This window comes from Aspergillus fumigatus, chromosome 2 (genome assembly GCF_000002655.1).
Source record: "Aspergillus fumigatus Af293 chromosome 2, whole genome shotgun sequence".
In the NCBI taxonomy this organism is placed as follows: domain Eukaryota; kingdom Fungi; phylum Ascomycota; class Eurotiomycetes; order Eurotiales; family Aspergillaceae; genus Aspergillus; species Aspergillus fumigatus.
In genome coordinates this window covers 2,870,414-2,893,371 of record NC_007195.1, presented here as the reverse complement: position 1 = coordinate 2,893,371, position 22,958 = coordinate 2,870,414, and the positions used below count along the sequence as shown (strand labels likewise).

At 50.2% G+C, this 22,958-nt stretch overlaps 8 protein-coding genes across 8 annotated transcripts; 5 read left to right on the top strand and 3 right to left on the bottom strand.

The window, feature by feature from the left end:
- Window positions 1-49: 49 nt before the first annotated feature.
- AFUA_2G11250 (putative aryl-alcohol dehydrogenase Aad14) lies at window positions 50-1,897 on the bottom strand. Its single transcript, XM_750365.2, has one exon. The coding sequence runs from the start codon at window positions 1,454-1,456 to the stop codon at window positions 302-304; it is 1,155 nt and encodes a 384-aa protein (XP_755458.1). The 5' UTR covers window positions 1,457-1,897; the 3' UTR covers window positions 50-301.
- A 76-nt stretch (window positions 1,898-1,973) lies between these two features.
- AFUA_2G11240 (UDP-N-acetylglucosamine--dolichyl-phosphate N-acetylglucosaminephosphotransferase) lies at window positions 1,974-3,890 on the bottom strand. The gene is made up of 3 exons (XM_750364.2): window positions 3,510-3,890; window positions 3,214-3,394; window positions 1,974-3,163 (listed from the first exon to the last, which is right to left on the bottom strand). The coding sequence occupies exons 1-3, from the start codon at window positions 3,752-3,754 to the stop codon at window positions 2,183-2,185; spliced, it is 1,407 nt and encodes a 468-aa protein (XP_755457.1). The 5' UTR covers window positions 3,755-3,890; the 3' UTR covers window positions 1,974-2,182.
- A 114-nt stretch (window positions 3,891-4,004) lies between these two features.
- Window positions 4,005-5,805, top strand: AFUA_2G11230 (putative nuclear pore protein (SEH1)). The gene is made up of 3 exons (XM_750363.2): window positions 4,005-4,414; window positions 4,469-5,306; window positions 5,365-5,805. The coding sequence occupies exons 1-3, from the start codon at window positions 4,229-4,231 to the stop codon at window positions 5,469-5,471; spliced, it is 1,131 nt and encodes a 376-aa protein (XP_755456.1). The 5' UTR covers window positions 4,005-4,228; the 3' UTR covers window positions 5,472-5,805.
- Window positions 5,806-5,822: 17 nt separating this feature from the next.
- Window positions 5,823-7,514, top strand: AFUA_2G11220 (putative proline permease; the record flags this gene model as incomplete). The annotated part of the gene is made up of 1 exon (XM_750362.2): window positions 5,823-7,514. Exon 1 carries the CDS (start codon window positions 6,018-6,020, stop codon window positions 7,512-7,514), a length of 1,497 nt encoding a protein of 498 aa, XP_755455.1. The 5' UTR covers window positions 5,823-6,017.
- Window positions 7,515-8,239: 725 nt separating this feature from the next.
- On the top strand, window positions 8,240-14,074 carry AFUA_2G11210 (putative PHD finger and SET domain protein). Its single transcript, XM_750361.2, has one exon. The coding sequence runs from the start codon at window positions 10,904-10,906 to the stop codon at window positions 13,676-13,678; it is 2,775 nt and encodes a 924-aa protein (XP_755454.1). The 5' UTR covers window positions 8,240-10,903; the 3' UTR covers window positions 13,679-14,074.
- On the top strand, window positions 14,075-15,596 carry AFUA_2G11200 (uncharacterized protein; the record flags this gene model as incomplete). Its single annotated transcript, XM_077804162.1, has 2 exons — window positions 14,075-15,272; window positions 15,312-15,596. Exons 1-2 carry the CDS (start codon window positions 14,706-14,708, stop codon window positions 15,594-15,596), a joined length of 852 nt encoding a protein of 283 aa, XP_077660325.1. The 5' UTR covers window positions 14,075-14,705.
- A 641-nt stretch (window positions 15,597-16,237) lies between these two features.
- AFUA_2G11190 (CDC73 C-terminal domain-containing protein) lies at window positions 16,238-17,721 on the top strand (the record flags this gene model as incomplete). The annotated part of the gene is made up of 2 exons (XM_750359.1): window positions 16,238-16,897; window positions 16,966-17,721. The coding sequence occupies 2 exons, from the start codon at window positions 16,238-16,240 to the stop codon at window positions 17,719-17,721; spliced, it is 1,416 nt and encodes a 471-aa protein (XP_755452.1).
- A 1,260-nt stretch (window positions 17,722-18,981) lies between these two features.
- On the bottom strand, window positions 18,982-21,552 carry flbA (developmental regulator FlbA; the record flags this gene model as incomplete). The annotated part of the gene is made up of 4 exons (XM_750358.3): window positions 20,679-21,552; window positions 19,437-20,562; window positions 19,188-19,375; window positions 18,982-19,128 (listed from the first exon to the last, which is right to left on the bottom strand). The coding sequence occupies exons 1-4, from the start codon at window positions 21,354-21,356 to the stop codon at window positions 18,982-18,984; spliced, it is 2,139 nt and encodes a 712-aa protein (XP_755451.2). The 5' UTR covers window positions 21,357-21,552.
- Between the last annotated feature and the right edge of the window lie 1,406 nt (window positions 21,553-22,958).

Sequence of the window (22,958 nt, the reverse complement as noted above, 5' to 3'; positions counted from 1 at the left end):
ATTGGTTCGAGTACTTTCGAACTGACCTTGATTTGTGTGCAGCATATCCAACAAGCAGGAAGATACTGTCGAAAGATGTTGCCCTGCGAGAGACAAATGTAGTACCTATTGCAATGCATGATGGATGTGCTGTTCGACAACTGATGCCGGGGAGCCTGGACAAGTTGTTGAAGGTGTGCTTCGGTGGACTACATATACAAAGTATCTTGGCTGTCTATGCAGACTTTCCGATTGAATCTGCAACTACACATAACAATTCCCATTAAACATATTATATACAGTCAGGCAACCCAGTCATCTATCACGCCTGCCCAATTGGCTTTGATCCAGTCTCGAAAACAAATGGTGCAGTGGCAGCCAGAAGTAGTGTAGGTTTGCCAGTCACCTTGGGATCTGATCCAATGAGGTTGCTAGGAAAACCAAGATCCATCGGCTTCACACTCTCCAGGTACTCGATCTGCTCCGGGGTCAATTTGATGCTCAACGCCTGAATGTTGTCGTGCAGGTGCTCGACCTTGCGTCCTCCGACGATCGGGAACACATTCGGCGCCTTGGCCCGCACATAAGCCAGAGCAATGGCCGTCACAGACTCGATACCGTGCTCTGCGGCCACCTTCGCGAGAGCCTCACTCATCTTCACCTCATCCTCCGTCTGCTCCCCTGGCCCGAACATGCTGCGCAGGCCCTCGCCCTTCTTCTTGCGCTCCTCGAGCGCCTTTTTGGTCTGAAACTTGCCGCTGCCCAGTACGTCCCACGGCGCCAGGGCCATACCAAAATGCCGCGTCATGGGGATGATCTCGCGCTCAAAGTCCCGCAGCATCACGTTCCACCGCCCCTGGTAGACGCTGAAGGGCGTCTTACCGTGTGCACGCGCATAAGTGTTCGCCGCGCTCACAACCCACGCTGGTGTGTCCGAAATCCCCAGATATAGGACCTTGCCCTGCTCCACGAGGATGTGCAGACTGTCCATGATCTCCTCGATGGAGGTAGTGTGGTCCCACCAGTGCAGGTAGAGGATATCGATCCAGTCCGTCTGCAGCTTCTTGAGCGAGTCGCGTACGCTCATGTGCAGACTGCGGCGGTGGTTACCACTGTGATTGACAGCATTTCCTTTACCTAGCGCGTGGGCCTTGTAGTCGATTGTGAACTTGGTTGCGAGGACCAGCTGGTCGCGGTTCTGGCGGGCAGCCATCCATTCTCCGATCCAGGTCTCCGATTGCTCGTCCTGGTAGTTGTTGGCGGTGTCAATGAAATTGCCTCCGGCCTCGACGAAGGCATCAAGAAGCTTGAAGGAGGATTCCTTGTCCATTGAGCCCATAAAATCCGACCAGGCATCTCCGATCGACATGGCGCCGAGCTGCAGTGGAGACACGCGGATGCCCGCGGTCGAGGAGAGGATGCGATACCGACCAAGCTCGGTGCGAGGCTCGGGTGCTGGTCTGAAGAATTCCGACATGTTGAGATTGTTGTTATGTTGATAACAATAAAGCTACTAATCTTATTTAGGCTTGTGTAAAATGGCCATTTCGAAGAGGCGGGGATTTGTTGATGCTTTTATAATGGCATCTTCCTCCAGGTTTAGAAGACAAGTGGATCCATGAATGAATGACCTTATCTCCGTTAACCGCAACGAAATGTGGACAGAGAAAGTCAGTTTGGCGTAGCATGAACATTGGGAACGTAGACAAAGCAAGTCTGTCAAGTCGTGGCATAGGAATGCAATCAGATGACAAGAAGTGGAGATACCCTCTGGAGAGTAGACTGGTGGCGATGAGATAATCTAGGTAAGCAACGCATTATAGTACCAAGGATGAGGAAGAAAGCAAATCTGGTGACATTAACTCCGTGGCCCGAGTAGATGTCAAAAAATAAGATGATGATGATGATGACGATGACGATGACGATGGAACATGTCTCTAGTGGCACTGGATTTAGGCTCGGAGTTAACGGTTAGGAGCTGGTCTTGCCTAAGCCTCCGACAGGACCCGGAGCTACCTAGGAACCTAGGTCTCATCCGCAAAATATTTGAAATAGCTCAGTATACTTAGTTGTGGTGATGCGTTGATGTTTTGTTTTTCAGAACCGCATCAATCTTAGCCTAAGCTGCATATAATGGCGCCAAATGGTGAAGAAGTTGATCTAATTTACAACTCGTCTATCACAACATATAAAATTGATCAGACTATACGCCGTATCGAAATGCTCTATTATCTTGCTGAAACACCAACAACGCCAGACGATGTCGTACGAACAAGCCCAGGGCCCCACAGGCGGTCTGAACCATGACCATGTGCCACGCCAAACGATCCTCCCGCATCGGACCCATCCAAATGAGCCACAAATTCAGGATCGTCAGATTGGTCGACTCGACGATCTCACCCTCCTCGTTCTTTGTAATGCGAATCAGCCGCATCCTGTGCAGGATCTCTAGGCCAGTGGCTACCAATGGGCCGGGAGGCACGGTCCACTCAGTCACGGATGCGTCCAACAACCCGCTCATGGCGTTGAACTTGGGGAGGCGGTGACGGGGACAAGGGATGATGTGGAAGAGCTGCGGAGTCGAATACAGAAAGTTGAAGATCTGTGGAATGAAGAGCAGCAGGAGGGTTTTGCTGAAATGGCCGAGAATCCCCACCACGGCAAACACCATCCCCGCAAAGTAGCAGTAGGTATCGCCCACAAACACCTTCGATGGATACCAGTTGTGGCACAGCAAGGCCACTGAAACCCCGATGAAAGGGAGCAGGAAGTATAAAGAAAATAGATGCGAGTCGGTAGCCGGGTGCGGGAATGGCGTTGTAGGGGCAATGTATAACAGGTCATTCGCAACCAGTAGCACCGCAATTACGAGTGATTGTGCAACTTCCACTCCGTTGATCCCCGCCAGCATGTTGATGGCGTTGGGACAAAATATGGCAATAGCGGCCATGTACACATAGTACAGCCATCCCAAGTCCACGAAAGTGCCCAAATACGGCTGCAGGGGCACCGGCACGACAACATGCGTAACCCCGAAGTCCACAAAGTAAACAATGAGCATTGGGATTGCACCGAATGCAGGAATGAGGACTTTGTGTCTCCAGCGTATATCGAGCAGATCATCCCCAATTCCTAGTATGACAATACATTGCAACGAGAGGAGCCCCGACAGATAAGACGCAAGCTTCAACATGTCAGTTAACCAAGCGTGATAGGAGAACTCGCAGGACGGACCTTGGAGTGTGGAAAGCGATGGAGAAAGCGACCATTCTCGACATGAGCAATCTCAAGCACTACATCTCGGTTACCACCACCTGAAGTAGCTGCAACGATGTCCTTATAAAAGGCAAAGGGAATGAAGAAGATGAGCGCCAGAAGATACACAACTGCGCAAACAGCCCCCATCGTCTCCGGTCTAGCAAATCAGTTAGCATAATATCTTAATGTTTACCCGGCTAGTAGCGAACAGCTCGAGGAGCAAGGATGAGAATTATTGAAGGGAAAAAGTAACAATTTGCATGTGTTCGTACATTTCAGGTCTTCTTGGCTTCGCCATGTCCTTTCCCTTTAGGCCAGCTCTCATGAAAACCGGTCCCAGCCATCGAATTAGACTGAACGTCAATGCAAAAGCAACTGCGCTAAAAGCAATGGATGCGATTAGAGGTGCGCCGTCACCTTGAAGACTATTCACGATGATTCCAATACCTGCTCCCGCCAGTACCAAGAGACGCCAGGTCTCCCGACGAGAAAGTGAACTTGCATATGCTGAGTTCATTGTCAGAGGCACAGCTGCGGCATTACTGTACTGTATGTTAGTCCTGAGCTCGAGCTTCTGAGAAGCAAAAATGGATCAATCTCTGGCATTATTGCATCTAGGCAAAGGATTGCAATCTGGCATCATTGCACCCTCGACGCTCCCATGCCGGTTCTGCCGGTTGTTTGAGACCGCTCACATGGCGGTGAGTGATTGACATACTTAGCTGATCTCCAGTCAATCCGCAATAGGAAAAGTCTCCAATTCAATTGGCCCCACAAGTTACGGACGGTTATTGTTGTGATGATAAATGAGAAGCGCTTCCGCCTAATTCACGGGCACCTCTAGCTTATCTGTGTACATGGTGGTTTGCTGCTCTTCTTCAATTGAAGTCGACGTGCTTGCTTGGACCTACATGGTATTCTTGTCCGTCTGATCCAGTCGAATCAACCTGGTCCCCGGGATCCTTGACAAGGGACACCTGATCGGCCCGACATGTCCTCTGGGTTCACCGACTTCGACGCCGGCCATCGTGACTTGGTGACAGTGACCAAATTCAACTTTTATGGCAATCGCATTGTCACCGCTTCTTCAGACCACCGCATGAAAGTGTGGGATCAGAAAGATGGTGAATGGCACCTGATCGATACCTGGCGCGCTCATGACGCTGAAATCCGTGATGTAAGCATCCGCTTCATGGGCCCATTGCGTCGATAATATACTCATCTGTAACAGGCTACGTGGAATGGCCCATTTACTGGCCAGCACATAGGCAGTGTAGGGGAAGACATGAAGTGCAAAATCTGGCAGGAAGACGTTACCCAACCGCCCAATTCGGGGAGACGCTTCAGGTCAATTTTCCGTATGACGGCGCCGCAGCGGCATCCCTTCGTTTCTATGGACTTTCGCAACATTGACCTTGAGACCTGGCTCGCTGTAATTACTCGGGACGGCTATCTCATGGTCATGGAACCCGTCAGTCCCGACTCCCTCGCGGACTGGCAGCCCCTGGACCAGTTTCGAGTTTGCACTGCGCCTCAACGCGGTGAGGAAACCAGCTTCAAAGTGCAGTTTCACCATGATCCAACGGATATTACTCACTTGGTCAATCCGAGCTGGGACCGTAAGAGCCTCTCTCTTGTCGTCGCCGCGATGGACAGCGTCAAAGTATATCGCACCGACGCCAATCGTCGCTTCTACCACGCTATTGAATTGACTGGGCATGGCGGGCTTGTCAGAGACATCTCCTGGGCTAATGGCTCTGTTCGAGGCTACGATCTCATTGCTAGTGGCTGCAAGGATGGCTTCGTACGAGTCTTTGAAGTCTATACGTCGATGTCAAACAGTGGTTCGCAGACCACCAATGGATCACACGTCGAGTCTCAGTCACAGTCACCCTCCTTGCGTGCCACCGCACAATCAGGGATTGGGTCCGCTCTTGCAAATCGAACACCTGAATCGGTGACAAATCGTCCAGCGACTGGTGATTCTCAGTTCAAGCATTCATACAAGGAAGTTGCATGTATCGACAGCAAACATCTCGATGTATGGCAGGTAGAGTTTTCCTACGCAGGTGAGTTTTCATGTCACTCTTGGAAACCCATCCCGGGCATGCCACTGAACTAATCTAGGTGACTGTCTCATCTCTTCTGGTGACGATGGTGCTGTCCGCTTCTGGAAGAAGTCCTTGTCGGGCAAGTGGCTCGAATACGCTGAGACCGGTATAGACTATGAGTGAACTCCCATTTGTCTTCTGACGCCGATGAACTACCGCAATTAACTGCTCATCAAGCCTTCACCAAAAGGTGGCAGTTACGTAGTTGCTGCTCGGCGTTCTTGTGGTTATGCGTATATGACAAGGTTCTTTTATACTCTTCTCTTCTGTCCTTGTCTTTATTAGACTATGATACCCAGCGATACCTGCTTGCTTTTCCCTTAAGGGCGTCTTCTCTTTCTTGTCGAAGGTTCCGGTCGGGCTGACGGATTTGTTTCATTTCGAATATTCTAATAGACTCGCTACCTCGAAACCTCGTCAACGGCTCTTGCTCCTTTTCTTTTTTTTTTTTTTTTTTTTTTTTTTTTTTTTTTTGCAAAATAGGCGAGAAAACGTGTTGTTTGACCCGAGCAGCTGTGTGAGGCAAGAACGATCACTACCCATGCGCACTATATCCTCTACGTATTCCAGCACCGTCCCTGGAGTATCCGATCCAATCAGGCGGACCTCCTAGCTTCCTCGCTTTGTGCGCCGTATCTTTACTCTTATTATCATTCTTAACTAGAAGTCATGGCGGTCGGACCGACCCTTGGGACAGGCCTCTTTATCGGAGGTGGCCAGGCGCTGGCCGCTGGGGGTCCTGCTTCCTTGCTCTTCTCCTATTTGTTCTTGTCTGTTCTGGTATACTGTCTCGCAACAGCCTTGTCGGAGATTGCCGCTCATATGCCGGCTCAAGATGGCACAATGGTCTCTCACGCCTACCGATATGCTTCGAAACCCTTGGCGTTCTCCATGGGTTACCTTCGCTGGTATTCACTGTCGATGCTCATCCCGTTTGAAATCACGAACGCTATTGTCAGTCTTGGAATGGTAAATCCCTCGCGTGCGGTTGCGCTCCGTGTCAGCATTCCTACTTTGATCATATTTGGCTTCAACATGCTTCCAGAAAGATCGTTCAAGAGGTCAGAAGCTGTTTTTACCTACTTGAAACTGATCACGACCACGGGCCTCGTCTTCCTCACCATTGTCTTTGCCATTCCAGGTGTTTCTCACTCTCCTGTTCAAGGATTCCAGTACTGGAACAATCCGGGCCCCATGAACGAATTCATATACGATGGTCACCTGGGCCGGTTTCTTGGCCTGCTCCAGTGCCTCCAATATAGCACAATCGCCTTCGTCTTTAATCCGGAGCTCATCGTCCAGAGGGTTGAACAACCTGACTCGCAACAGCAAGCCAACATCCTGAGTGTATCCCGAATCGACATGATACATCTTTTCGTGCTCTATATACTCAACGCAGTGGCCATGGGCGTGATGAGCCCCTTTAATGACCCGTCACTTACAAACCACGGGGTTGGCGCTGGGACCTCGCCTTACCTGGTGGCGGTCAAGAGGAGCGGCATTCCTGTTCTGCCAGTGGTGGTGACCGCGTTGATCTTCCTGTCGTCTGTCGCATCAGGCCGTTCTTTTCTCTTCACCTCTTCACGCACGCTGCATTCATTGGCCGAAGCTGGGCATGCTCCTGAACTTTTCAGGCGGCGCAACCGATGGGACGTGCCGTATGTAGCCGTCATAACGTCGGCATTTTTCTCCAGTCTCGCATATTTCTCGGCGATGATATCCAGCTCGATTGTCTTCAATTCGTTGATGTATTTTATCACCACCTGCGGATGCATCTCCTGGGTGGGCACGTGTGTCGTCTATCTTTACTTCCGCAGGCAGACAGAAGCTTTAGGCTTTACCTCTGTACACCGAGCCAGAATACAACCCTATGGGGTGTACTTTGGCATTGTCACATGTACACTGTTGCCTATTGTTAACACTTTCATCATAGCGACTCCATCGCAGCTGGCCGCGAGCAAGTTGCTTCCTGTGTACTTCGGAATATCCTCCTTTTTCCTACTCTATATTGGCCATCGTGTGGGATATGCTGTTATCTGGAGACGGACTAGGATGAAGAAAAGCAGTATTGAGGAACCTGGAGATTGGTCTATAGAGCTACCTCCTACCACATCCAACGGCAGGACAGGAGGAGCAGATTCATCCTTACATAACACGGCCCTTTGAAAATTCATCCGCGATAGGAAACAATTTGAAGTCAGATTGACAACGGGCTGGCGCTCCTTATTCGGGGCTGCGAATGTTTTGGATGGACTCGCATTTTGTAGGCTCAGAACTGTGTTCGACAATTCGATATCCTTATGTTATCTAAAGTGACCAGCAGGTCAATCATTCTGTTTTCCTGGACTCTGAATGATGAGATTCATTGTTCTCTTTCTTAGCTTTCGTTAGCAGTACAACGAGGTCTGAAGATAGGATATCAGTCCTCTGAAAAATCCAGTTCGAAGTTCAGGCTACCAATCCTGGCAGGCATGCCTTCAAGTTCTTTTGGTAACGATCAAAGTATAAGGAAGTCAGTCGAAATCGATTCCGCCATACATGCAGCTTGAGCCGTTCTCAATCTCCCAGCCACTCAATTCTAGTGTCAAATTGAAATAGTGCGGTGTAATGGAAGCTCACTGTCTGTGTCGACTGCCTGAGGCAGAAAAGGGAAGGATGAGGTTTCCACATTGCGGCCATTCTTTTGCTCTCCCTAACGGACCACCAGTACAAGGAATTGTTCTAAGGAAATTTATCATTGACGACGACATCTAAATCTATCTACTCTATGGGATGAGGTGGATGTTTCAGACGGGATTAGAAGCGAATCATGAAGGAGAAAAATATTTGTTGCCATCAACCCGCTTTAGGAAGCGTCCGGGCTTTTTAGTACACGGTGGGTTGGGTTGGGTCATCTTGCTAGCAGTGACAACAAGGCAGGCAAATTCTACTCCGTTACCATTTCAATTAATACGCAGTAATGCCTTTTGATTTCGCAATCCCATCTTTTCTTTCCCTTGTTAATTTTAAGAACTGGTCCTCGACCACCGGAAAGCTTCAGGCCATTCTCTCCTAGGAGCTACCAAGACAGACAGAGCAGATGACTGCTTTTTTCTTCCGCTACCCTCCTCCCCTCCTCCTCCCAAAAAACTGATTCCCCGAAGGTTCTCGATACACTGCCATAGCAAGTTGAATATCTTCTGTTACAGTGGCATCTTTGACTCCCCGGTATTTTTCTTTTTTTTTTTTTTCACCTAACTGTATCATTCCCTGTTCGCTTTACTCTCTGTTCCCCTCTACTTGTTCCCTATCATGCTCCAAGAAAGCGGGGGGAGAGGTTTAGGACGAGAAAGAAGCGATGAGCAAGGGGGAAAGATGAACGGTCTCTTCATTTGGTGCTTTCGCCTCCGGGATATTTGCCTTGCTTAGCTGTTAATTGGATCATGCTGTTCTGTCTGATACCTGGGCGGCCCCCGGCTTACTCGCGGTCTAACGGCCCCGACACAGAGCCAACGAGCGGTTTCGCTCAACCACTTCCCTACATCATCTTGGCTACAAATCTGTTTACTCTCAATTATTGCCTGGGTTAGTCTCGAACCATTGTCTCACAAAATAATGGTGACAATCCCATCACATTCGCTGGGGTTACTTGACTCAGTTGACCTATTGGGCGATGTACAACACGCGGAAGATCCCTCCGTCTTCCCATTGCTCCCTCTTGCCTGACATGATCGCTCCTTTTACTCTCTTTACTAACCACCATTGATACTAACCTCCGCTCCCCTTCCCTACAGTTCTTTGAGATTTCCTTCCATTAATCCCTCCATTGACTGGAGTGAAGATCATTTCACTTCCCCTTGAGACGTTGGAGGTTCCGACAACCAGATAGAAATCGCCTCATTCCTGGGTCTGCACGCTTAGGGAATGGTCATCAGAGTCATGGTGGAGTAGTTTGGTTACTGAGCGATTTTTCTCTTACTCTTCAATTCTGTTGACAATTGGACACGGCTGATCGATCACTCTTTCATATTTCCATCCACTGTCGATGTGATATGCTCTATCTTCTCTCCTCCCATCTCTCGCTCTCTCTGTCTGTCACTTTCGGTTTCTTGAACCCTTCCCGCGTGTCATGTGCATCCCCGCTATCCCCAAAATGGGTCAGACTAACTACACTTTCCCCTTCTGGCCTAGTGCCTTCAACACCTACCGGAAACAAGCTAGCGAGAACTCACTCCAGATGCCCAACTACCCAGGCAGCCAGGCAACAATTCCCTCCTCTCAACCCCATTGAGGCCTGACTTCTCAGGCTGCCAACCTTCCCGTCCTCGCCCAGCAGCTCAATGGTCGTGTTCGTTTCCGGCAGCTCCAGGATGAACCCGAACTCGAAACAAACCGCCTGTTCTGGTCTAGGTTTTCCTGCCTGCTTTCTCTCGCATCCTTCCCCCTCTTCTCAATCTTTGAGACTCTTGTCGTTGACTTGTTGTCCCTTGGATCGATTCCTCGATGGCCGGCTGCGCTGACATTCGTCGGCTTCCCCCTTCCCTTTTCCCGACCTTTTCGCAATCATCGTCAATATTGTAATTTTATTCCTGACAAAACTTTCATTGTTTTATTTTATTGTTTTGTTAGATTTATTTTTCTCTCGATTCTGTCAGATTTCCGATTTTTCGACCCGATGATCAGGCTCGTGATCTCTAACCAGATTGCTTGAAGCTGATCCCCAGGAACTGAGCGGGTGGGAAGAGAAAAAAATTCCACGCTTTTCCTCTTTCTCTCTGGGACTTCTGGAACGCCGCTTGAATGGCCCATCCGTGCCTTTAGCCTCTCGCTGCTCTGTGTTTCTTGTCTCTTACCTAGTACCTTCCTCTCCTCCTCGCCCTCCCTCTCTCGCTTCCCTTCGCTCTGCTCGCTTACCCATTTTCTTCTTCGTTTCCCATCCGGATCCATCCATTATTCACCATTTTCCCTCATCATACTATCTTTCCATTCACCTCCCTATCGTCATCTTCTTTTCTTCCACTTCCCCCCATCTCTGTACTCCTGCTCACCCTTCAGCTCCGTTCATCCTTCGAACCCTTTCCAGCATTCTCGAGTCCTTCAAAAGTCGAATCGTCCCTTCGCATCTTCTCTCCATGCGACTCGTGTCCCGCCAGCCTCTACACGATCGACGGCTTCTAATTCTCGATACGGTAACCTTGTTTCACGGTCGCACGCGCAACCCAGGTCCACTGTTCTGAAGTCTTGCTTGCCTCGCCTCGAGCCATAGTCCTCAATATTGACATTTGGCACACTTCAGCAACGATTGCCCGGTAGAGCTCTCGGTTCTTTCGATTTGGCGTCCTATTTGGGGCTACTGTTTTCGATCCCGCTTTGAAGGACTCAGCCATCTTCTTTCACTCTATACCGCAGGTGTTGTAGATTATTGGGCAAGAACTGAGTAAAGACGTGTAACCATCGATTTGGTGGTAGGTGGCATGCCTGTTGGGTCTGAACGGGTTATTTGAAGCCCTCAACCGCCCAACAATACACCACAGCGCGTTTTTCATTTGTTCGTGGAGGGGGTACTCTGTCAGATTATGACAGATACCTCCCCAGTCGCCATCACGCATTCAACCACGGAGCCCTATCCGGTCACCGTACCCCTAAACTCACCCGCCCTCAACGGCGCCGTTTCCGACTCTGCCGCCCCTGACGAGGAGGAGCCGTATACCATCAAATGCATCTGCGCATTCGAAGATGACGATGGCAACACGGTCTTTTGCGAAGGGTGCGAGACTTGGCAGCACATCGAATGCTACTATCATGGTCGCCACGTGCCTGAGGTCCACAATTGCGTGGACTGCGAGCCCCGCTACCTCGATGCTAAGCGTGCCACCGAGCGGCAGAGACGTCTTAGGGAGATCGGTGACAGCGGTGACCGGAAAGCGAAACGTGCCGGAGCAAAAGGTCAGAGAAAAAGGGTCAAGGACCATGGTGACAAGGTGAATGGATTCCATCAGCGGGCGGACTCGATTGCTCGAGACCAGCCCCCTGCCAAAAAGGCCAAAGCCACCCATCGCGCCTCCGGATCCATCAGTTCTCTTCCTGGTGCTGCGCCATTCCCACTTGATGCCCGCAGACGTGTCGCAACTTCCATGAGCCCTACTAAATCCCTTGGGCCGTCCATCCCCCTTTACTCAAATGAATTTTTACATCTCTATGACCATGATCAGGACTATGCCCCTATGAATAGCAACCTCTTTGTCAACCTCCCTCTTGCGGCGGACCTGGCATCCTGGGTGACAGAGCCGACTGCGCTCGCTCGGGTTTCCAATGGGCGATCATCTCGTGACATCTTCACCTGGTCGGATACTGCGCTGGACCGGTCGCTCTGGCCTTCGTTATCTACAGAAACAATCACCGATCCCAGCATCAATATCGAAGGGCAGCATCCAACATGGAAGGTGCTAAGGACTCGCGAGAGTGTCTCCAAAGATCACATTGTTGGTGAGATCACTGGCAAGATTGGTCTTCTGCGAGACTATTGCCTGGATCCCAGTAATCGCTGGCAGGAGCTTCGTCATCCGGAACCTTTTGTATTCTTTCACCCCCAGCTCCCCATCTACATTGACAGTCGACACGAGGGGAGTATTCTTCGTTATGTGCGCCGCTCATGTCGACCCAATGTCACGATCAAGACTTACATCACCAACGAGGTGGAGTATCATTTCTGCTTTGTTGCTAAAGAAGATATTTCGGCCAATTCGGAGATCACAGCCATGTGGTATCTGGATCCCCAGCTCTTCGAGTCGACGCACGGTCTGGTCAAGCAGGAGCCGAATGACAGCGCTCAGGAAGTAGCTGCAATATGCATTAGCAACGTGCTTGCCAATTTCGGTGGCTGCGCGTGCGAGCCTCCAGCTAACTGCTTACTTGCCAGCGTTGATCGCCGGCGGCACCCAAAGGCGTTGGAGTCGAAGCAGGTCAACGGTAAGCGGAAGAAAGCAAAGGCGAAATCCGCCGCCTCGCCGCCCGCGACAAACAGTCGCGCAAGTAGTGAAACGACCAAGAATATGGAGGATGACGATCAGCCCGACAGTCGTTCCACATCCGGGTCTTCACGGGGCCAGCCGCGCAGTCGGGATCTTACTCCTACACTGCAGCACGATGGCGAGTCTGAGTTGTCCGCTCGAGAAAAGCGCAAGATTGCGGCAGCGGAAAAGAAATTTCAGCAGCTAGAACACGATCAGCAGGCGCACAAGAAGAAGAAGCGAAACAGTGGTCAAGCAACCCTCGTACCTCAGGCCCAGGTAAGCCAGTCAGCCCATCAGGCTGTATCAGCCCAAGGTCATTCTCGCTCGTCCTCTTCAGCCCAGCCCTCAGGATCCATGTCGAGGAAGCCCTCCAGTATTGAAGCTTCTCACGGGCGGTCTCCGCTGCGACGTTCGCACTATGTGGACTCGGCTATTCAGACGGAGCCCGAGGCTGATACGTCAATGCTCTCCGTTGCGCCACCCCTACGGCGGCCTAGCTATGTGCCCCTCACGCAGCGGCTACTCAGGCGCTGTCATGCAGATCGTGTTCGCTTGGAGGAAGACAGTCGAAGACTGCCATCGTCGTCTCCAGCTGCGCTCTCACCTCTGTCTTCGAGTTCTCACGGTGCATTGGGCCCGAATGTTACACCTCTCAAAACTCCCTTGATCGAGAAAGAAGACGTGGAAATGAAGGATTCCGACTCGCCTACTACGGTCGTGTCCGCCGGTCAATCACCGACTCAAGAAACCGAACAAAAAGCATCGACTCCCCCGTCAGCTCCTTGGATGTTGACCAAGCCTCCATTCCCCCCTCCTTGGCCGTCCACTGCTGCCCACAATGCTCGGTTACCAGGAAGCAGGGTGAACAATCACCGTACAAATCTCTGGGTTCCTCTTCCTCCCGCTACTCACCCCGCAGGGCCGACTGCCATCAGTCCGGGGTCGGCGACGGGGTCGACGGTGTCATCGCCATCTACCCTGGATGCACCAGCGCAACCTGCCGCGGCAACTCCAGGGTCTGGGGTGACTGCGCCGAGCCCTGTCAAGAAGAAGCTTAGTCTTGGCGATTATCTCAGCCGAAGAGGAGCACTGACCACCCCGACATCCGAGAAGAGCCAAGCGCAAGCGACTGCCATGCTTCCTCCACAGAAGCCTGTTTCCGATCAATCAACCGCAACCCGCGATGTGTCTGCGCCGGTGGACACACTGCACCCTGAGATCAAAGTGACTGGAGAAGCTGAAGCAACTAAGCGAGAAAGTCCCACATCACCGGACGTGACTGTGAAGGGCGCTCCTAGTTCGGTGCCGACCTCACATGTTCCCTCGTTCTTTTTCTAAGCACAATTGTCTGCTGGTAACGCTCGCTGCGCTTCTGTGGCAATTTGCGGGATCTTTCTTTTTGTTCTTCCACGTTGTCTCCTAAGGGAGCACCTTTGTGACCGTCTCCTTTCTAATCTGCTTGTCTTTCTACACATTACTTTTCTGTTCATGTACATGGTGGGAACTCAGGCGTTCTAGCCATGGAGTCGGGTTTGTTTTGATACACAAAAGGCGTGTCTGGCGTTGGTTGGGAGCGGAAATATTATGGGCTCAGGATGGGCAAATGGGATTTGGTCTAATCACTGGTGCAGCGTCTGCTTCACGATTTGTCTTTTTACTATTTTGCCGTTTTTACTATGACTTCTTCACTTCTTTTTTCATTATTCTTAGGTTTTTTTTCTTTTCTTTTTTTTTCCGAGCAGTATCTGCGACGGGCTCTGTATCCCACTGAGACTAACGGCATTATGATCTGATTCATCAGTTGAGATGACCAATGCAGATATTCCCAAGAGATACCTTACAGAGATTGTAATTGTCCGGGCGGCCTAAGTCTACTGTATTGAGGATTTGCTCTTGGAGACTATTTTCATAACCTGACCTCCAGCAGCAGAGTCCGGCATTCGACATTTGAGCTCAAAGTCGATCGCTGAATTTTCATTCCTGGCGAACATGGGATTCCCTGAGGTTTGCCGATGATGAATTTGATGACATAGCTGATAATCTATGTCCGCCCTAAGCGTCCCTTGATCTCTTGGTCCATGCTCCATATTTCAATCAGATACTATAAAAATCGGAGATCCTCATCCACAAATCACTATATACGCAGGCCATAATACTTGGGACAAAAGTGGAGAGTGAGGTCACTGCTTTGTGTCAGTCAGCCAGCGAAATCGAAGATATTTGGTTCTACTGATCAATACAATCCAAACAATCAGGGGTTCATAAGTGTGTGTTATACCGGTTTAGTCTCATCGTCAGTGGTTTCTCATTCAAGAGTATATCGAATACGCACGGGAAATATACAGTCCAATTCAACGCCCATGGAATGGTGCATAGAATCTCAAGCTTGGCCTCCACTAATGCGAGCAACCATCTTCGTACCTCGCATCTTGTTTTTCACTTCGATATCGTTCAAGATATCTGGGAACGGACCCATGACCGTTCCGGTCATCCTTCAGAGCAGCTCTTGCCAGAAATTAGAACTCGACTAGAAGTGAGTTGTCGCAAACTGTCAGTCCAAACCGAGCATGTTCCTGTTTCTCTGCTAGACGCCGAAACAGTGACCAAAACGCGACCTAGCTCTTTCCGGATCCATTCCTCCTTCAAGTGCACTACTGTATTGCAGCCTCCTTGCATTTATTCAATGTCGAAGAACGAATCGCCGAGGGCTTGGCCTCGCCTCCGTTGTGTATGGGACACTGGTCCCTGCATATGGGACTTACAGGCTGAATTAGACGCTTTCGATGGTCCAGTCGAATGCAAAGACACAGAATATATCACGCTCTCTCTGGCATCTCGTGTCCAAATTGATACGTGTCAGTGCTACCGCGTGTTCCGGAAACTAGTCAGCTCCCTCCACCCGGGGTCTTCTATCGTCACTTATATTCGGAGCGTAAGTAGCTGTCGAACACCCGAGGAGGATTTGTCGTAGCTGCGGTGTATCCCGAACCATACCCTGTATGTCGTCGGCAACAATGATGGCGGCCTGCTGAATGAGCATTATTTGCCATCCAGTACCTGTGGTCCATTCAACCTGATTTCTGAGTTCGACTCCGTCCTAGTCCACGGCTACGTGCGTAAGGAGACAAAGGACGAGATTGAGGCCGAGCCCCTACTATGGAATGACAAGCCACTTGGTGGTGAGGGTCTTAACTCAGTATCGAAAAGCGATCACGCCGAAGAACAAGGCCACCCAGCAAATGATCATTTCTGCTGATGAGTGATGGCATGTTCACAGTGGAGCAACCAAGCTGACTGAGCAGTGAGGGCTACTTGAGGAGGTTACTCACCTGCTTGAGAGCCTCTACTGATGTCGAGGTCGAGACTGCCGAGAGAGATCCAAAGGCATCCGAGTTTACATCGTCCTTCGCGTATCTTGCATAACCTCCATCGTTGTCGTTACTCAGTTCTATCGTCTATTGAAGACTCTCGAGCAGATAAATATTTAAAAGGCTCTTATGACGATCGCCCACCATTTTGGCTATATCCTTCCAGCAGTGAGATTGGTTGGTTGGAAATGGTATGCTATAGAGTATGTATGATGCTTCGGATTATTAATCAATGTGGCACCTATCGAATGGATGAGACAGGGGACTGTGTATGACACTGGATTTCGAACCCGACGAAAGTGGCAGGGTCTCGTTTGCAATTTTTTCTGTCGTTGAGCTGTGTCCTACCTCATCAACACTGGTATAAATCACGTGACATGTCGGGTCTCTTGCTCGCATCCAGCATGCAACAACTCTTCCGAATCCCAGCAGCTCTCTTCAACACAACCACCTTCTATACCCGCGTGGGCTTCAGAGGCTGTTCAAAATATTCTCCCAATTTTTTTGATTAGTGTCTCTGCCGTCTATCATGGCTTCTGTCGACCCTTCCCTTCACGATCCGCTCCTTGCGCTTCGCCGTGCGATCGCAGCCGGCAGTCTTCCCACGCCAACCACAACCTCCGACCTTTCGGATGACAATGCGACCGAGGACCTGGCCAAGGCTACCCATCTGTACTTCCGCCAGCCAATTCCCCAGACCATTCCGCTGACGGCGTCGACGCGCTTCGTCTCCGCCTCGTCAGACTCCGCGGTCGATCTCCGTAGCATCTTCTTCGCTTGGCAGAAGAAAGATGTCGCAATTCCCGAGTACATCGCCTCGGCGCAGGAATTGAACGAGTCGCTGAAGCAAAAGGAGCGCAAGGAAGGCGAGCCAGAGGAGAAAGTGCAGAATCTGGTCTTCGTCGAGCGGCTGGATCTCATCACTTGGCTGGAAGGCGCGTCGGATGAGAGCGAGTACATCAAACCCCTTGAGGGTGCGGCGGCGGCCGCGCCCTCTGCCGCTCCGGCGGACGCGTCTGCTGCGATTGCTCCTGGGGCTGCAGGTGCTGTCTCTGCAGTGTCTGGTGGTGCTCAGACGGCTCAGGGTGGACGGGCGCCGAAGGCGATTGATCCCAGATTACAAGAGATCTACAATGGAGAACGGAAGATGGGCGATCGGAATAGTGTCCTACGGGGGATCAGGCCTACCGTGAGTTCTGCGCCCCCGGCGGCTTGAGAAGCAGACCAGTGAAGGGCAATGCTAACGGGGGAATCTAGGATTTTTCACACGTTCGCAAAGTAGCAGAGACCTTCCTCGGGCGCAACCGCTCACGAACAGGACAGTACCCTCCCGGCGCTAAGCCCGGAAGCAAGCCGCAATCTGTCCTGCCTGCCCCGTCCGCGGGACTGACTCAGCCCCGAAAGAGCGGCAGCTCCAAGAACCAAGACCCGATCATCCTTCTCTCCCCCTCCGCCTCGTCTCTGATCCGCATGTCCAACGTCCGCTCCTTCCTGCAGGACGGCGTCTTCGTGCCCCCGGACCACCCGACCCTCGCCATGCCCAGCTCCTCCAACAACCTGCTCTACATTTACCGCCCCCTCCGCTCAGAGGCCGGCTCGACGTCCGCCTCTCGCCCACTTGGCGCTTCTCCGCCCGGAGCAACTTCCAAGAAACCCACCCGCTTCATCCTCGTTGACAGCACCGCCAACTTCCGTCCGGACTACTGGAACCGTCTCGTTGCCGTTTTCACAACGGGCCAGACCTGGCAGTTCAAGTCGTACAAGTGGACCTCCCCGCCCGAACTTTTCAAGCACGCCACAGGCATCTACGTCGGCTGGCGCGGTGAAGACGTCCCCCGTGAAGTCCGCGGCTGGGGCCGCGGCGTGCAGAGCTTCGCCGTCGAGCGATGGGACGAGAAAGGCGGTGTCCATGGCGCCGGCCGCTGGCGCGATCGTGAAGTCGTCGAGAATATCTGGACAGCCATCGAAGAAAGCATGAAAGCAAGAGGGTGGGGAGCCGGGTCGACGAAATAATGAGACCGACCCCTTAATTTCTGGTCCTCCCAACCTTACCCCATAAACCTCTTGTCCGAGCCAGCATCATAGTATTTTATTTTCACAGCATCTGCAGATTAGGCAGGATTTGCAATGCTCGGCTCGTAAATCAGAAGCGTACGAAATGCTTCTTTGTGAGCCGCAGTCTGCTCAAAACACAAGACCAAGGGGTCCCGCCCGATGTATCTTTTATCCACTTTCATGACTTTAATCCTTTCTCATATAGCAGGAAAAGGCGTGTTGCAGGCGTTCACTCGATCTGTTTCTTTGATTGTCATTCCATTTTCACTGTTGTTCATATTCTCATCATGTCGGGTCTCTTTGGCGTTGAGTAGTCTTTTGCTAGACATGGTACATTCTGACTCCACTGGCGCAGCTCCAGGCACAGATGATCCAATGGCCGTCATTCCGATCTACCTTAAAGCATGGAGAGATAATGGCTACCGGCGATGAGAAAGAACTATTGATATTCCCAATAGTTTATGTATTGTCACTGACTAGATGGAATACACTCGCTGATAGGCTGAAATGTATCACAGAAGAGTCAAAGGAAATTGGATGCAAGAAAGAGCTACATGATCTCTCTTCACGTGGAACATGCTGAAACAACGGAAGAAAACAGAAAGAAAGAAAATAATAACAGGCTGTACGGCCATGCATGCAGGCAGATGTAAATGGACAAAACGCCTTTCTAATGCTGGAAAACTGTCGGGTTTCAGCCTCAGCTTCAATATGCGAGGGTCAAACAAAGGAAAGCATATTACAAACACCCCAGTTCCGGCCATCTCTATCACATGATCCATAGATCGTAACATCTTTCATCCGTCGTGATGACTTGATTACAAATGAAGATTATCATAAAGCGTGAGCTGTCGTTGAGCTCAACCGTGTATCAAGCGTCGGTGAAACGAAAAAGGAAAAAATTTATATGGAGTAGGGCGGAGTTACTCGAGTCGGAGGGGCGTAACGGACAACGAGGTTAGAAAATTCGGGACGTATCAACGGCCCTCGCCCTCAATGCTCCCATACTGTGGGAGCGGGGGGATTCAATCGTGCCAAAATGATCCGGAGACTTCAAGAGCCGTAGTAGTCTCCTTGCCCATTCCAATATAAGTTTGCGTGCTGGAAGGTGGACGATATAACACCCTTCGTGGCTCGAAAACGTTGGCAGAGCTGCAGTCATCTCTTGCAAAGAATTCGCGGTCATGAAAATCGCAGAACATATTCTCTCCTCACGGCTCAAGAACGTGCTGAACGACTCATTGAGCGCTCCGGAACGGGTGCCGGAGTGGGTGAGTAAGCCCTTGGAGCACCGATCAAGTCGACGTCATGCTCCTGCAGGACAACCGCATATTTCGGATCACGTAGGAACTTTGGAACAGAGTCCTGATCCTCATCAGTGAACTGTGATTAACCAAGCTGTTATCGGAAGAAAAAGGACTTACACTAGACATTAACTTGAAAACAGATGTTTGAGCCATCTCAAACAACTGCACAACCTCCTGAAGGCTTTTGAACATGGACTCGTCATCACCTACAGCCTTTGTCATACGGCTCGCTAAGCTGTTTCGCAGGGCGTGATCGATATTGAGCTCGCACGGAGAACCGGGGGCAAGGAAAGCATTGTAAAGACCTGGAAGAAAGTGAGCAAAAACTGTATAACCAATCAGAATCCCCTATGAAGAGTGGCTTACCATATGCCGCAGCCAGCGTTTCACGGACAGCGTCGGCCTTCTTGAATGCACCCATCTTCTCCGACTTGTGGTAAGCAGCGGTAAATTCCGAGACATCGAGGTAAAATGACAGGTTTTCTTCGCAAAGAGAGAAACGCAGGAATTCACGGAATAGCAGTCGCAGAGCAGGATCTTGAAGAATGTGGTTCAAACGAGCGTTGTTGGAATCCTTTGGCATACCGCGGTTGTCATAGAACGTCTCACGGGACTTGTCGCGCGCAATCCAACCGCAAACCCGCTGACCCCGCTCCGTGATACCGTAAATAGCGTACTTGGATGGCTGGAAGACGACAATGGACGCATCTGGCTGAGGATATCCCTTGTCCTCTTGAAGCATTGTGATCAGGCCGTATTTGACGAAAAGCTCCGCAATAAGGACGGTTTCCCGGCGTTCAATGGTTGTCGAACAATCCATCAGCCAGTCCACGGCAGCCTTCCCGGTGAAGGTGTTCATGTAGATCTTGTCGTTGATTTTCCGTTCCTTGGCCATCTTTACCCCAACAAGACCGTTTGAGTAGTCACTCAACGAATCAGAATCCGAGGTAGAAATACTACTCTTCACATTGGGTCCATCCTGACCGGCAAAGCGGCGAAAAATGACTTCGATGGTAGCTCGGTCATGCGACAGTTTATCAGTCTCCGTGTCGCGCTCCAGATTGACGAGTTGCATCGTGTTGCGAGGGGATTCCAGCACATCTATCACATGTCGGGCGGTAATGCCATTTCTCTGGCAGAATCTCTGCAAGATATTTATGCCCTTCGGAGTGAGCTGAAACAACGCGCCTTTCAGTGGGAATATCGGGAGTGCTTTGCCATCGACGGGTTCGATAAAGCGGGCGTCAACGAAACGCTGGCATACCGAGCGAGCCATCTCCTTGGCCATAGAAAAGGTGGTGGTTGTAGTAGTGGTCACAATGCGAGAGGGATCCTTGGGATCAGGCATGCGGTTCGATTGGGAGAACTTGAGCGAACCGAGGTTGTTGATGGCTTCCTCGCTTGTGAAAGTGTGATCATATTTCGTAAATCTCACACGATGCGAATCCAGTTTCAAACTGACCATAAGGGTCGAGAAAAGGTCCATAAAATCCTACAGAAAAAAAAGCCCAAATCGTCAACAAATATTGTCTCCAAACTTTTGAGCATTCTATGTATCATGCTGAGATTGATTATTGAAGAGGCTCCGGTTTTCTTTTCTTTCCATACCTTTGTAAATGGGCGATCATCTTCCGTCATGCGCAACAATCTCGAAGACGTTTGGTGCATCTTGGATGGGAGTGCAGCAAATCCGGCTTCCAGCTGTTGCTCTGAGATAGGTGAATTGCGTTGAAGAGTATGGCGCCGCCTACCGCTCAAGCTCTGCTGGGATTCTACCTCCGAGGTCTCGATGCACGCGGGGCTCGATTGATTGCTGCTCGTACTTTCGTCGGATAACGGCGGGGTCAGAGGTGAAACACCAGCAATTTCGTGGGTGCTAATCTGCGATGGCTTCCGCGAATGCTTGGAAAGGCTTCCCGACGAGGTTGAAGTCCGGAGCGAGGAACTGGTGGTGCTCCCGATGGCCGAAAGGTTTGCAAGAGCGTTGGAGGTCTTCTCACGGGCTAATGCAGCGAACGACCGTCGGTTGCGTCGTGAAATCGAGCCAATCACAGAACCAGTGAAACTAGTTGTAGTGGTGGCGGTTGTATTGGCCGTCGTAGTGGTGCTGGACGTCGTGGGTGCGGGTGAAGTGAGAGGGGAAATGATCGAGGAAGAAGGAATGTCGGCCGGGGTGGAAGAGACCGGCACAGATGTAGTAGATGTATGGGAATGGCAAGAAGGATGGTGATGCTGAGAGGAGGGAGGAGATCCTTGGTCGAGGGGAGTGGAGGATATGGTTGGCATTGAATAGTGCGAACCAGATAAGAAAGTGGAAATGGAAGAGCGAGGAGGGGGGTTGTTGTATGTATGTATGTTCGGTATGAGCGTAAGATAACCGGGAAAGAGAAGAGGAAAATCGGTGTAAAAAAAAAAAAAAAAAAAAAAAAAAAAAAAAAAAATGAACAATAAAAAAATAAAAAATAATGATAAATAAATTAAAAAAAAAAAAAAAAAAAAAAATAGAAATATAAATATAAATAAAATAAATTGGGTAGGATGGAGTATGGAGTATGGTTGAAAGGGACGAAGAAGAATGATGAAATCAGAGGTTTGTTTTAAGGGGGAAGTGGAAAAGGAAATGAATGAATAATTTTTTTTTTAAAAAAAAAAAAAAGGAGCGGGGAGGTCGGCTTGGTTGGCTTCGTTTTCTGTAACAAAGTATTTTCCGCAATTACCTGTATCGGTCATGCTGTACCCCGTAATGGGACTGTAATGGGTAAGAGATCCGTTTCGACAAGAAAAATGAAATGGAGAGGGTAACAGGGCCACTATTCTTATACCTGGGTAGCAAAATTAGGACCTCTACAGTATAAACTAAAGAAAGACCAGCATGGAGTAAGACTTTGAATAATATTTGAGAGAGTCTCAGTCATACCTACCTGCCTGCAGTTGCAGGAACCCAGGACTGAAAGCCACTGTAGGGGCGTGAAGAATTCGGCCTGTCATTCTTGACCCACTGTGCACGCGGACAGTTTCATGGCACCAGGCAACGTGGGCCAAGGACAGCAGATGGATAGATCATCCTTTTTTGGGCGATCGGAGGAAGGAGGGAAAGCCCCTTCCCTGCAGAGTCATGACTAGGGTGATATTTCCCCGTGCGCTGTAAGTCAGTCGAGGTATGTATGTATGTACCAAATACTAACCAACTGCTGGTAAGCAATAGTTTACAGCCACAACTGCTTAATTATTATTGCCATTGATGGTCGCTTTGCAGTGTGATGGCCAGACACATATGCTGCTACCCTGATGATCCCTTTCTGTTTGATGCAAGGATATTCTGGTTCAAGTAGGAAGAACCATCTTTATACTTTGATATTTAACCATTATGTTAAGATGCTCTTTAGCTGTATATGATTGCTTTTTAAGGCCCTGCAAGTGTCGGATGATCAGCACAAATCTAAGTACAATTTAGGCTAGGGAAAGGGTTGCAGAGATCGCCCCAGCGATATCCCAACTAATTCACTCTACTCTGTGTGAAGGAGTGCAAACAAGTACTATTATATCGATTTACCCTGGCCTTACTTGATATAGGTATGATCGTACTCCCCGGAGCTTAAATACTTTGTATTATTTGGAATCATTTGGTTCTTCCCACTGTCACAAATGCTTTTTGAATCCAGAAGAAAACGTGGCTCGCGACGTACCCTGCTTACCCATCAACCAGAGCTTTGGTATGGTAACCACTGACATGTCCCCGGCAAGACCGCGAACGAAGAGCGGATAGATGCCAACTGGCTGAAGACGCCAAGTTACTGCTACTTAAGCTGTACAGTGGCAGCTTATCAGAATACAGGTCTGACACACTCACCTTCCAAATTCGACATCTGCGAAATTCAAGATACGGTC

Excerpts from the sequence above, each read along its gene's own strand:
- AFUA_2G11250 (XM_750365.2), bottom strand. The coding sequence starts at position 1,456 with ATGTCGGAATTCTTCAGACCAGCACCCGAGCCTCGCACCGAGCTTGGT.
- AFUA_2G11240 (XM_750364.2), bottom strand. The coding sequence starts at position 3,754 with ATGAACTCAGCATATGCAAGTTCACTTTCTCGTCGGGAGACCTGGCGT. Across the intron at positions 3,395-3,509 it reads AAGCCAAGAAGACCTGAAAT|ACCGGAGACGATGGGGGCTG; the intron begins GTACGAACACAT and ends CTGATTTGCTAG. Across the intron at positions 3,164-3,213 it reads ATCGCTTTCCACACTCCAAG|CTTGCGTCTTATCTGTCGGG; the intron begins GTCCGTCCTGCG and ends GACATGTTGAAG.
- AFUA_2G11230 (XM_750363.2), top strand. The coding sequence starts at position 4,229 with ATGTCCTCTGGGTTCACCGACTTCGACGCCGGCCATCGTGACTTGGTG. Across the intron at positions 4,415-4,468 it reads ATGACGCTGAAATCCGTGAT|GCTACGTGGAATGGCCCATT; the intron begins GTAAGCATCCGC and ends CATCTGTAACAG. Across the intron at positions 5,307-5,364 it reads GGTAGAGTTTTCCTACGCAG|GTGACTGTCTCATCTCTTCT; the intron begins GTGAGTTTTCAT and ends GAACTAATCTAG.
- AFUA_2G11210 (XM_750361.2), top strand. The coding sequence starts at position 10,904 with ATGACAGATACCTCCCCAGTCGCCATCACGCATTCAACCACGGAGCCC.